Here is an 11,372-nt window from a genome sequence, read left to right on the forward strand (position 1 = left end):
AAAATATGATTATGACCCATAACCTGAAATATTAATGATAACTTGAGATAATCAAAATGAATATTCAAACTTACTTGTGTAAGCACTTTGGAAACCCGTATAATTTGAACTTGGAGCAAGAGCACAACTTGAAGTGGGTGTGGTTATTGTAGAGAAAAGTGGGATTTTGAGGGGAAAGTTGGATGGCATTTTTGTAAAGGGCTCTGAAGTTGAATAATGTTTGACTGGTGGGTGGAAGATCATCAGAGACAACAACTGCCCTTCAAACCATCAAAGCCCCTACATTCAGAACCTAACGGTCTATTCTGTTTTAACCTTGCAGGATAACCCTCTAATAAGATGTAGAGTTACTCAGGAGCAGGATTGTGTCGCATTACATAGGCCAGCTTAGCTCAGTAAATTATGTCCGAATTGCATAGTAATGTTGCTAACCTAATCAGCTATACCGTAAATTTTCACTCAAGCAAAACATGCTGAGAATTACGATTAACGGATTAAGTGACCAACATCTTTATGTTTCCCTGTTCATAGATTGTATAATTCCAGCCTTCCAGACTACAGTTTGAAGTTTCACATGCCTAGGTGATCAATTTCTTCTATTTATAGAATGTTGAGTGTATTAGCTTCTAACAAAGAGCATCTTCCTTCATATAACTTCAATATTAAAAAATTTGCAAGAAATTTTACTTTCTTTTTCGAAACAGACATCTGGTGGAATATGCCATATATCTAGCAAACTCATCATTTTTTGTTTAGCTCCCTGTACTCTTACTAAAATATCTGGATTCTGGCCCCAAGAGGCAAGCCCCTTCTCTCTGGAATATGCAAAATGAGATAAATACCATAGATATTAAAACCTTCATGACAGCCTACAAACCGGAAAGATTCCTTCACAACCACCATCAATTAAGAAATTGAGATTCATTCGACAACTGTGAATAACACACATTCTCTTCCATTCATGTTGATTGCACATTGTATCATGAATCAAAGTGCAGATATCTTAATTAGTAGCCAAAAAAAAGCAAATAAGGATTACATTTTCACTACATATACAGTGACCCAAGAACTGCGGGTTTAGCCAAAAAAGTGAACAAAAACGCAATGGCACGCAAAGCATGCTTCTGCTGCTGCCTAAACCTGGATACCAAAGCTTTATCTAGTTGACTTGCCTTCACTGGGCAGAGGGATTCTCTTGTATTCGTAGCTGTTTATATCTACTTTCTCCTGAAATGCCTGGCAAGTCCAAAGCCAATAGTACTGTAAGTCGCCCTAGGTTTCAATGGATACATTTTATGATAAATAAATATTAAACTATATAAAACGAGACTCATACCTTTAGCTCCTCTTCTAATGAAATCTTTTTCGGATTGTATGCATTAACAGGTCCAGTTCTGGAAAGAGCTTTTCGTTCCTCGATGATTTCCCACTCTTTATCATCTTTTATTTTGGAAATATCCTTACTGAAAAATATATATGAGCAACAGCATTATTGCATATTACTATTTACAATCCCTCCCCCTGTAATGAACTTAGGGGAGGGTATTACGGGTAATTTAGTATGTTAGTAGTCATCAAATGTAGTACATAAGGGAAATTATGCAAGGAATCAAGAGATGCTACATGGGCACAAAAGAAGACAAACCATTTAGAATCATCTTAGAAATTGTAAATAAATAGAAAGGAAGAGAGGGATAGGCAGAAATTTGGTGTGAACCCTTGAGAGAGTTATGGCCTAAAGCCATTGTAAGAGAGTTGTAAGCTAAACTCACTATTGGAGAGAAATAGCCTAAAGCAATTAAACCTATCTTTTGTAAACCTTTTGCCATTTTCAATCAATAGTCAAGCTTTCATCTTTCTTATTTCTTCTTTATAAATTAATTTACCAAAAATCAGATTATTTACTTAAATCAAAGGACCAATCTTTTTCTTTATTTTACTGTTATTAGTGTGAGTGATATCAATCTATTACACCCCCCTCCCCCCACCAAAAAAATTGATGATTGTCTTTCTCAAAAGTTAAAATTCCCAAATTCAAATTGAAGTATAGAACTGGATTTTAGGAGGCTTCAACAAACTCATAAATGAAATGTTATTAAATAGGAAAGTGAAGTAAACTTCGTCACTTCTTTAGCATACTACTGTGTAGACAGGTTTAACTCTATAGTCCATAAGCCTACCAAGGGAGAATTTATAAATACAATCCCCACAAGTTCAAGTCCATAAGAGTTTTATCATTTTAAAGAGTAGAATTAGAGAAAAGCCCTAGTTAGTTCAAGGTCAACTAGTCAAGTACCAATAGGATGGACAGATTGGTAACTGGGAAGCAGCTACCCCAAACACCACAAACCATCACCAAAATTAATAAACTCAGAACAAAGAAAAGCGGGTTGGGAGACAGAAGGAGAGAGGAAGAGATGTGTGTCTATTCTTTGAGAACAATTAATTCGAAATCTATTCAGATCAAAAGCACTGTAAATCTCTTAAAATAACACATTTAAAAGTGACTCAACTTGCTTCAAAGAAGCGCTTCTAATTCTGTCCATTAGGTTATCTCTAGTTGGGAGTACAATGGTTAACACCCATCTTGCATGATGTAAAATGGATTATTACCCTGCATAACTCTTCTTTGGAATTTCTAAATCAAGCAAGTTAGGATACATGAATGCCCTTGACTTTAATTTGCTGAGAGAAGATCCCACAAATTAATCTGGATTTGTAATAAATCCATTTTAGTCCAGCATATACCAGGTTATTTTTAGAAATAAGGGCATGTTCAAGGACAATTTCTTGAAATATAATGAGGTTTTCAAATAAATTTAAAGTTAATTATATTGGGATGTACCGCAGAGCATAACACTCGCTACCTTCCCCTGGCATAAGAAGTACCATTTTCTCACCATGCACTAAACAAAAATCCAAGAAACCAGCCACGACCAGCACTCAAGAACCGAGACTACACTCATCTCAATCTTGTCACCAACCTACATAACACCCAAACCCCCTACCTTAGTACTAGAAAAATTTATGGTAAGATTTTATTTAGGAGTTCAAAAGATACAATAGGTCTGGTCAATGAATTCACATTCAGAACCAAAAACGGAGAGTAGTAAGAATAATTTACCTCCCTTGCAACATATGACCAAGGCCAAGAGTCCCAAACACAGTCAGGGAAATAAGAGGAAGCCCATATCTTAAAAACGGGTTCCTCCTACCCAATCTTTTCAATCCTGAGTACTGGAAACTCGAAAAGGATGCTCCATTCTTCGAAGTATCAACTGCTACCATACTCCTCCCTCCAATGAACCTGAAATTCAGGGGGAAAAAAAAAATCAAAAAATTCATTTTCCGGATTCCTGAACAATGACATTTACTCAAGGAAACTAGAGCTTACATATATATTGCTAAAACATATGGAAAACACATACCGGAATCTGTTCAAATAAAAGTTTTAGTAGAAGCTACAACTGGTTGTAATAAATAGACCTTCATGCAACCGGATAAAACGACAACCTATTGTATGTCTCTAATTTGCAATTGATTGGTATACTAAGAAAACAAGCTTTAACAAATGCATTGAAAAACACTTCAGCCAATAAGGCGGGTACAATTCAATTCAACATTTAGTTCGTTTGGGTTTGATTACATCAAAATGGGATTATCTTAAAGAATCAAAATTCATAAAACTAAGCCCTAATCAGCAATATTCATCATAATCACAATATAAATACATGATCCAAATAAAAAATTAACAGATAAACTAGCAATCACAGCTCTATATGGCTCCATTTGAATCAAATTGAAGTACAAAAATTCTTCCACAATCAAAATCAGCAATTTGGCAAATTTACAATGTGTGGCAAAAAAAAATGTATAAAGTTGAATGCAACTGAAATCATATGTAGCAGAATTTAGAAATTGGGGAAAACTAAAGATGAAAGTGCAAATTTTTTTTACAAAATTAGAATTTAATAGGAAATTAAACAAAGATAAGAGAAAGAAATCAAAGAAAAGATATGATAGTACCTTAACAGTAAAACGCCGGGAGATTGAATGAGGTGATTGATGAAGGGGTCGTGATTTTGATGTCTAATTTGATAATTTGGAATATGCGAGAAGTTTAGTGCATAAATTGGGTCACTCTTCTTGTTTGGGGCAATTTGTTGGTTTAACGTACGGAGTATTATTTGCCTGTTTTTGTTAATTTAAGACTATAGACCATTTTTAAGGTTGCAACCCTCGTTAAAAATAAAACCTTTCAACCCATGAACCCAAGATCGATTAGTGTTTGCTTTGTTTGCTTTGTTGTAGTTGAATTTTGGGTTTTTTGAATTGAATTGAATTGTTTATAAATGAATTGCATAAAAGGTGACATAAGGTAATGGTTTAAAGTACGTGTAAAATTGTCGAAGCAATTGTTCATAAAATTTGACACCCCCTTTGTCACTTTGTTAAATGATAATATTATTTTCATAATACTTTAGTACTTGTCAGAAGAATTTTCAACTTCGATAATTTTTCGTTAAACGACCAATTTTCTCTTTCCTATCGAAATTGGCATATGACTTATTATTGAAAGCTCTTAAAATAAGTCATCAACTCTAACTTATATCACCTCCAGATCAGTTCTGGATTGAGAGATATGTGCATTTGAAGTTAGCGCTTCGCCATTTCACTATATTTCAAATCACAAATAACATGGTTAAATAAATAGATTTGGTTGTACCCTCTATCATAAGGTAAAAACATCAAGATACAAACGGTAGTCCGACAATATATAAAATATTGCTTATTTTAATTTTAACTATTACGCAAAAATTGTCATCATCCAATTTCAATCTTGAAAGAAGACTGTCCTATGTTGCGGGGTTTTAATTTAACTATGGGGCCTGTCGTAATTTCGCAAATGCACTACGTACTAACGTAGTAACCGCAAAATGTGTGGACACCGAAACGAACACCAACACCATTTCGGCCTTTCCCACTTTCTCTCTCCTACCTCAGCTGGCACCTCGCAGCTCACACCCACAACAATGGCCACCATCATAAACCACTAAACCCACTAATACCTTCCGAAATCTAGGTTGCCTTCTTTGCTTCTCAATTTTTATAAACCCTTTACACCAAAATCCATTAAAAAAAACAAATTTGATTGAAAAAAGTGTGGTAGAAAATGAGTCATCTTGGATATAGTTTTGCTACACAATCCACATCAAAATATGCTCTTTTGGGAAATTTGAGTAACCCCACTTCAGTTTCATCTGGGTGTAGTGAATTTATGGGTAATTCTGTAAGAAATTGCAGTTTTAGCAAAGAATTTGGCAAAAAGCAAAGAATTGGGTACTCCCCATTAAAGGTTTACATGCATTCTTCTTTGTTTTTCATTGTTTAAAGGTTGATTTTTGTGGGTTTTGACAGAATAGTTGAGTTTTTGAGTAATTGATGTAATTTTTGGTTGATACAGGTTGTTTGTGTAGATTATCCAAGGCCAGAGCTTGATAATACAGCGAATTTCTTGGAAGCTGCTTACTTGTCTTCGACTTTTCGGAATTCTCCCCGTCCGAAGAAGCCATTAGAAGTTGTAATTGCCGGTGCCGGTGAGCCGAATGATCCCTCTACGTGCTTTGTTCATTGTTTATAATCCTGTACAATTGCATGTTGCTAAGCAAATTGGTTATTGTTTTCATTTGTTTGTTGAAAAAACATTAGGTTTTAGATATAATGAACTGTGGAACTTGTTTATCAAATGTTGAGTGTAAAAGATAGAGGTTTTGAGGTAGAGTTTTGGTTATGAGCAATGTATAGGTTATGGTTGAATGAGACCTTTTAGGTGGAATTTTGAGAGATGTGCTTAATTGTATACTGGTCTTTCCAGATTCTATATGCTAAGTAACTTAATTAGGAATGGTCGAACTGTCGTGGATTATCAGTTTGATCCCAATGTATATGCTGAGGGTTTGGTTTCAAGAAGGTTACATGAACATTTTTGTGTTTAAAGACTGGAGTCAATGTACGAGCTTTTCTCATTTGGTGTATTGTTCAAGTTTCTGGGATCAAGAACCAATTGGCAAATACTTAATCTTGTTCTCCAAATAATACTTCGTACCGTGTTTCTAATTTCTCAGAAATGATGTATCACAACTCTTGCAATTGTCACAAGAGATAGTTTTTCTCAGTGGCTTAAGCAAATGGCTAAATAACATAATCATAAATCATAATGATGCTCCCTTTACACCTTTTATCCCCTTCAACTGATCTAACCATCTGTTTACACAATATAGTTAATAATCCTACCCAAATATAGTTACATAAACTTTAGTCCTAAGGTTTTGCAGTAAGCTTCATACACATCTGTTAAGAGGAATTACGTTGTCGATTTCTACCACGAGGTGAATGAACAGAATAGTTTGTCTCACAAGCTTGTAGAAGAGGTTCAATCATGCAACATATCTTTTATTTTTGTTGCTGCAAAGTTTTCTAGGAGAAATCTTCCTTGCATTGCTTAATGTAAGGGGGGATGTCTTGGTGATACTAATTCATCTTTATTCATAGAATAACACAAATACTTCAGATGTGGGAAGAGGAGTTTTTTTTTTCATTGGTGGAAACTATAGATGATTTCTGTACGTTATTCTTCTGAGTTTTGAGGCACTTTGTTTCAAGAACTCTACTTTTATTGAGAGAAATAGCAGCTTGGGAGGGATTGGCAGAGAGGATAGGAACCAAGTAAATATATTTATGCCATTTTATGGATTATAGATTTAATCATCTGTTGTCATTGAGATGTTGATGTGCAAATTGAGTTCTCATACTTCGTTGGATTCAGGTTTGGCTGGTCTATCCACGGCAAAGTATTTAGCAGATGCAGGTCACAAACCCATATTGCTGGAAGCACGAGATGTTTTGGGTGGGAAGGTGGGTTCTATTTTGTGCTTGTAGTTTTACAGCTTCAATAATATATGGTGCTTCCCCTCTTCCCGATTAATGTTTGTTAAGCAGATGGAAAAGCTTTTCCGATTTGGCTGTATAGTTTTACATAGATGACATGCTTTGATTTGAAATGTTGAGGATTCAGGATGGACTTGAGAACATGTGCCGAGCGAATTATTGTAGTGTGCAATTTTGGTAGTAAATCTTGTGGTGCTTATAAATCGTATGTTGCATGACAGATAGCGGCATGGAAAGACAAGGATGGGGACTGGTATGAAACAGGGCTACATATATTCTGTAAGTGTATTCTATTTTTACAATCAACCCTGATAACCTTCCCCCGCGTAATGGAAAATATTGTATTACCTGTTCCTTTCTCTCTGGTAACACGGATGTGTGTCCTAACTTTGGAAAATATTGACTGTTATTCTGGTCTTATTGGCACAAATTTCTACTGTTAAACTGTCGAATTGATCTGAATATCTTCATATTTTCTTGAAGTTGGGGCTTATCCAAATGTACAGAATCTGTTTGGAGAGCTAGGTATTAATGACCGATTACAATGGAAGGAGCACTCAATGATTTTTGCAATGCCTAGCAAGCCTGGTGAATTTAGCCGCTTTGATTTTGAAGAAGTCCTGCCTGCACCATTAAATGGTAAGTTTGCTGATCATAATTTCCAAGCCGACTCTCTATCTATGTGACCCAAATCAAGACAAAACTAATGCCTTTCCCTGGGCTCCTAGCAAGAATTTTCCTGTGGTTAGATTTGTGTTCAACAGGCTCTAAAGCATCTAGACCAACCAAACCTTAAAATCGATAGTATAAGTACTGTAATCTGTAAGGCTAGTAATATTTGTTAAAGTGAAACAAAAACTCCATATGCTTCCACATATAAAAGGGTAACTATATCAAAAACCATTATTCATGTATATTCTAGAAGATACTTGAAAATTTTCTTCTTATCAACACTATCTATATTCAGGGGGATGAAAGCCCCTGTCAGTCTGTTACCAATTGACTTTGTTTGCTGTAGTCATTTGTTCAAATATCTAAGTCATTTTAGTGAACCACTCTTCATGAGTGAGGTTAATTTGTTTTGGTATTATCTAATGTGTTTGGCAGGCATATGGGCAATCTTAAGGAATAATGAAATGCTTACCTGGCCAGAGAAAATCAAGTTTGCTATTGGTCTCTTGCCTGCAATGGTTGGTGGACAATCGTATGTTGAGGCACAAGATGGTTTGAGTGTCCAAGAGTGGATGAGGAAGCAAGTAGGAAAATTTAATCATTTAAAACTGACTCATTTGATAATTGCCTTTTGTTCTGTTGATTATTGTATGTCTAGTTCTAAATTTTGAATTTGCAGAGGGCTTCAAGAGTTGAAAATCTTTTGGAAAATTTTGTAGGGTGTACCTGATCGTGTAACTGATGAAGTATTTATTGCCATGTCAAAGGCATTGAACTTCATAAATCCTGATGAACTTTCGATGCAGTGTATCTTGATTGCTCTGAACCGATTTTTGCAGGTATGAGTACATTTCATTGTCCGCTTTAGATTTTCAGATTTCTTGTTTGCATTAAGACATACTTCGTATTAAACTGCTTTATACAAATTATGAGAAATTTTAGCAAGAAAGTATGTGACATAAAAGAATCCTGTACTGCATTCTAAAAACTGATATGAAAATGATGTGACATCAACAGGAGAAGCATGGTTCCAAAATGGCTTTCCTGGATGGCAATCCTCCGGAAAGGCTGTGCATGCCTATTGTTGAGCATATAGAGTCACTTGGCGGTGAAGTGCGACTCAATTCTCGTCTTCAGAAGATAAAGTTAGCTCAGGATGGAACTGTAGATAGTTTTTTGCTAACTAATGGAAAAGAGGTTAGAGGAGATGCTTATGTCTCTGCTGCTCCAGGTTTGTTTCTCATCTTCATCAAATTTATCAGGTTCTGAGCAAGCTTCAGGGCAACAGAATCGCAAGTTCCTTTGCTGAGACAAACTTCTGATGAAACTAAATATCGCAATTATGATGATTTCTGATATACCTTTTTTAATTTCCTTGTCAGTCGACATCCTGAAGCTGCTTCTACCTGATGAATGGAAAGAAATATCGTACTTCAAAAAGTTGGATAAACTAGTAGGAGTTCCAGTCATTAATGTTCACATATGGTTAGTTAAAACTACTTCTATATTGTGGGGTATGATCTCCTTTACTATGTAGACTGACATTAAACTAATACTGCTTGCAGGTTTGACAGAAAATTGAAGAATACATACGACCATCTACTATTTAGCAGGTTGTACCTGATTCACTGTCAAAACCATATTCTTGTCAGAGCATGAAAATATTCTCATTTATTCCTTCCCCTTCACTTATAATGCTTGCCTTGTTTCTAGTCTTTTTCTTTCCCTTTAAACCACTAACATGAAAATCGGGGAAAGGAGTCACTAAACCATCTATGAACTGATTTTTCTCTATGGAGTTTGGACATAAGGCCTGTTAGTTGATCCCTGTCTGCAGTGTATTTAATTCAGGGTTTTGGAAAGACCTTTTTTATTTTTTTGATGTGGATGACTGGAATTTCTTTTGTTAGCAATTGTTTGTGTTTGAATAACTTCATTGTTGGATATGATATACGAAGTAGCTTACTGGAAGTGTAGATAATTAAAGATCCTTACTGTTTACTTGATTTTTGTTTTGCACTCATGTGTAGAGTTTTCTCTTAACTTTTGATCTTTGCCATTGCAGGAGTAATATTTTGAGTGTCTATGCTGATATGTCATTGACATGCAAGGTGAGCATTACGCTGTCTATGTTCTTTTCCTGTTTTGTCTCCATCGTAAATTGTAATGTTTTCATCAAATCTGATTTGATCAATATATATGGATATCCTTTTAGTTTGTTTTATTTTTAAATTTTTTCCCTGAGATTGTTTTCACTGTTACTCCCTCTGTCCCATAATACTTGACACAGTTACCATTTTCGTCCGTCCCACAATACTTGACACGATACTGTATATGAAATGGGACCACTTACTCAATCAATCAATCAATCAAAGCCTTAATCCCATAAGTGGAAATGGGACCACTAATATAAAAATATAATCCTATACTCTCTTTGGGACCACAAACCCCAAAATCCAATTAAATCCTACATTTTCTCTCTCCTCACTACCCCCACCTCTCTCACTTTTTGTTTTCTTACAATATAAAAATATAAAAGAGAATCTTTTATATAATAAACAAATGTTTTAAATGGACCCACTTGTAGTTTTCTTAAACTACGTGTCCACCCCAACGTCCCAAGTATTATGGGACGGAGGGAGTATTATGGAACAACTGTTTTCACTGATAAATACTCCATAAACTTCTCTCAAGACCTCTGATTGTATGAGCTGAAAAGTTATCCCTCATTTTTATTATCTTTCCTTTTGTTTTCATGCCCCACAATGCTCATCTATTCTTTCTGGTGTGTACAGGAATACTATGATCCAAATAAATCTATGTTGGAATTGGTATTTGCACCAGCAGAAGAATGGATTGCTCGCAGTGACACTGATATAATTGAGGCAACAATGAAAGAACTTGCCAAACTTTTCCCTGACGAAATTGCAGCTGATGGGAGCAAGGCTAAGATCCTCAAATATCATGTCGTCAAGACTCCAAGGTGAGTGATTAATAAATATAAGATTTGATAGTTTCTTAATCCTGAGATTCCTGACTGGATTATCACAACTGCTGTCACTTTTATAGGTCTGTTTATAAGACAGTTCCAAATTGTGAACCTTGTCGGCCGCTGCAAAGATCACCTATAGAGGGTTTTTATTTATCTGGTGATTTCACGAAACAAAAATATTTGGCTTCAATGGAAGGAGCTGTTTTATCTGGGAAGTTTTGTGCACAGGCTATTGTGCAGGTAATAAGGCTTTCCTGAAACACCTTAATCACAGTGATCATGTATTCAGTCTTATTTTTCAGAAATGCATATTTTTTCATTTTGATGATAAATATTCCTTATTTTGTTATCGTATGCAGGATTACGAGTTGCTTGCTGCTCGAGCACAAAGAGAATTGGCCGGAGCTGGCAATGTATGATTCTGAAATACTTTTGACATTCGCCATTTATAACATCATTGAAGATTTGGATTGGTGACCTGATTATTCATATCGATATTCAACAACTCAAACAAATTTCTACACTTTGTATGTTGGTACCACTTCAAGTTCTTGTTTGAAATACCCCTTGAATATTCTGCTAGATATTTGTATAGCTTAAGTCTAGAGAAAACATGTACATGCTCCATATGTGACTTGATAAATTGTAAGTAGCAACTCGACATCAATATGGAAATTTTTGTGGGTTGGGAAGAAATTCTGAATAATGTCACTTTCCTGATGTTTGTAATTTGATTAGCAATATGCCCACTTTACCCCAA

The 11,372-nt window shown here is 35.3% G+C and overlaps 2 protein-coding genes across 2 annotated transcripts; one reads left to right on the forward strand and one right to left on the reverse strand.

The window, feature by feature from the left end:
- Positions 1-874: 874 nt before the first annotated feature.
- On the reverse strand, positions 875-4,200 carry LOC110688002. Its single transcript, XM_021864665.1, has 4 exons — positions 4,027-4,200; positions 3,125-3,307; positions 1,337-1,463; positions 875-1,236 (listed from the first exon to the last, which is right to left on the reverse strand). Exons 2-4 carry the CDS (start codon positions 3,286-3,288, stop codon positions 1,156-1,158), a joined length of 372 nt encoding a protein of 123 aa, XP_021720357.1. The 5' UTR covers positions 3,289-3,307; positions 4,027-4,200; the 3' UTR covers positions 875-1,155.
- Positions 4,201-4,912: 712 nt separating this feature from the next.
- LOC110688003 (15-cis-phytoene desaturase, chloroplastic/chromoplastic-like) lies at positions 4,913-11,372 on the forward strand. The gene is made up of 14 exons (XM_021864666.1): positions 4,913-5,356; positions 5,465-5,597; positions 6,827-6,915; positions 7,170-7,227; positions 7,432-7,587; positions 8,056-8,204; positions 8,340-8,459; positions 8,638-8,851; positions 9,003-9,105; positions 9,186-9,233; positions 9,686-9,731; positions 10,416-10,603; positions 10,690-10,852; positions 10,972-11,372. Exons 1-14 carry the CDS (start codon positions 5,174-5,176, stop codon positions 11,029-11,031), a joined length of 1,710 nt encoding a protein of 569 aa, XP_021720358.1. The 5' UTR covers positions 4,913-5,173; the 3' UTR covers positions 11,032-11,372.

This window comes from Chenopodium quinoa, unplaced genomic scaffold (assembly GCF_001683475.1).
Source record: "Chenopodium quinoa cultivar QQ74 unplaced genomic scaffold, ASM168347v1, whole genome shotgun sequence".
In the NCBI taxonomy this organism is placed as follows: Eukaryota; Viridiplantae; Streptophyta; class Magnoliopsida; order Caryophyllales; family Amaranthaceae; genus Chenopodium; species Chenopodium quinoa.

Bases quoted from the DNA above. Each gene is read 5' to 3' on its own strand.
- LOC110688003 (XM_021864666.1), top strand. From the start codon at position 5,174: ATGAGTCATCTTGGATATAGTTTTGCTACACAATCCACATCAAAATAT. The intron at 7,588-8,055 runs GTAAGTTTGCTG...TGTGTTTGGCAG, and splicing joins CCTGCCTGCACCATTAAATG to GCATATGGGCAATCTTAAGG. The intron at 9,732-10,415 runs GTGAGCATTACG...TGGTGTGTACAG, and splicing joins ATATGTCATTGACATGCAAG to GAATACTATGATCCAAATAA.
- LOC110688002 (XM_021864665.1), bottom strand. From the start codon at position 3,288: ATGGTAGCAGTTGATACTTCGAAGAATGGAGCATCCTTTTCGAGTTTC. The intron at 1,464-3,124 runs GTAAATTATTCT...TATATTTTTCAG, and splicing joins GGTCATATGTTGCAAGGGAG to TAAGGATATTTCCAAAATAA. The intron at 1,237-1,336 runs GTATGAGTCTCG...TGGACTTGCCAG, and splicing joins CATTAGAAGAGGAGCTAAAG to GCATTTCAGGAGAAAGTAGA.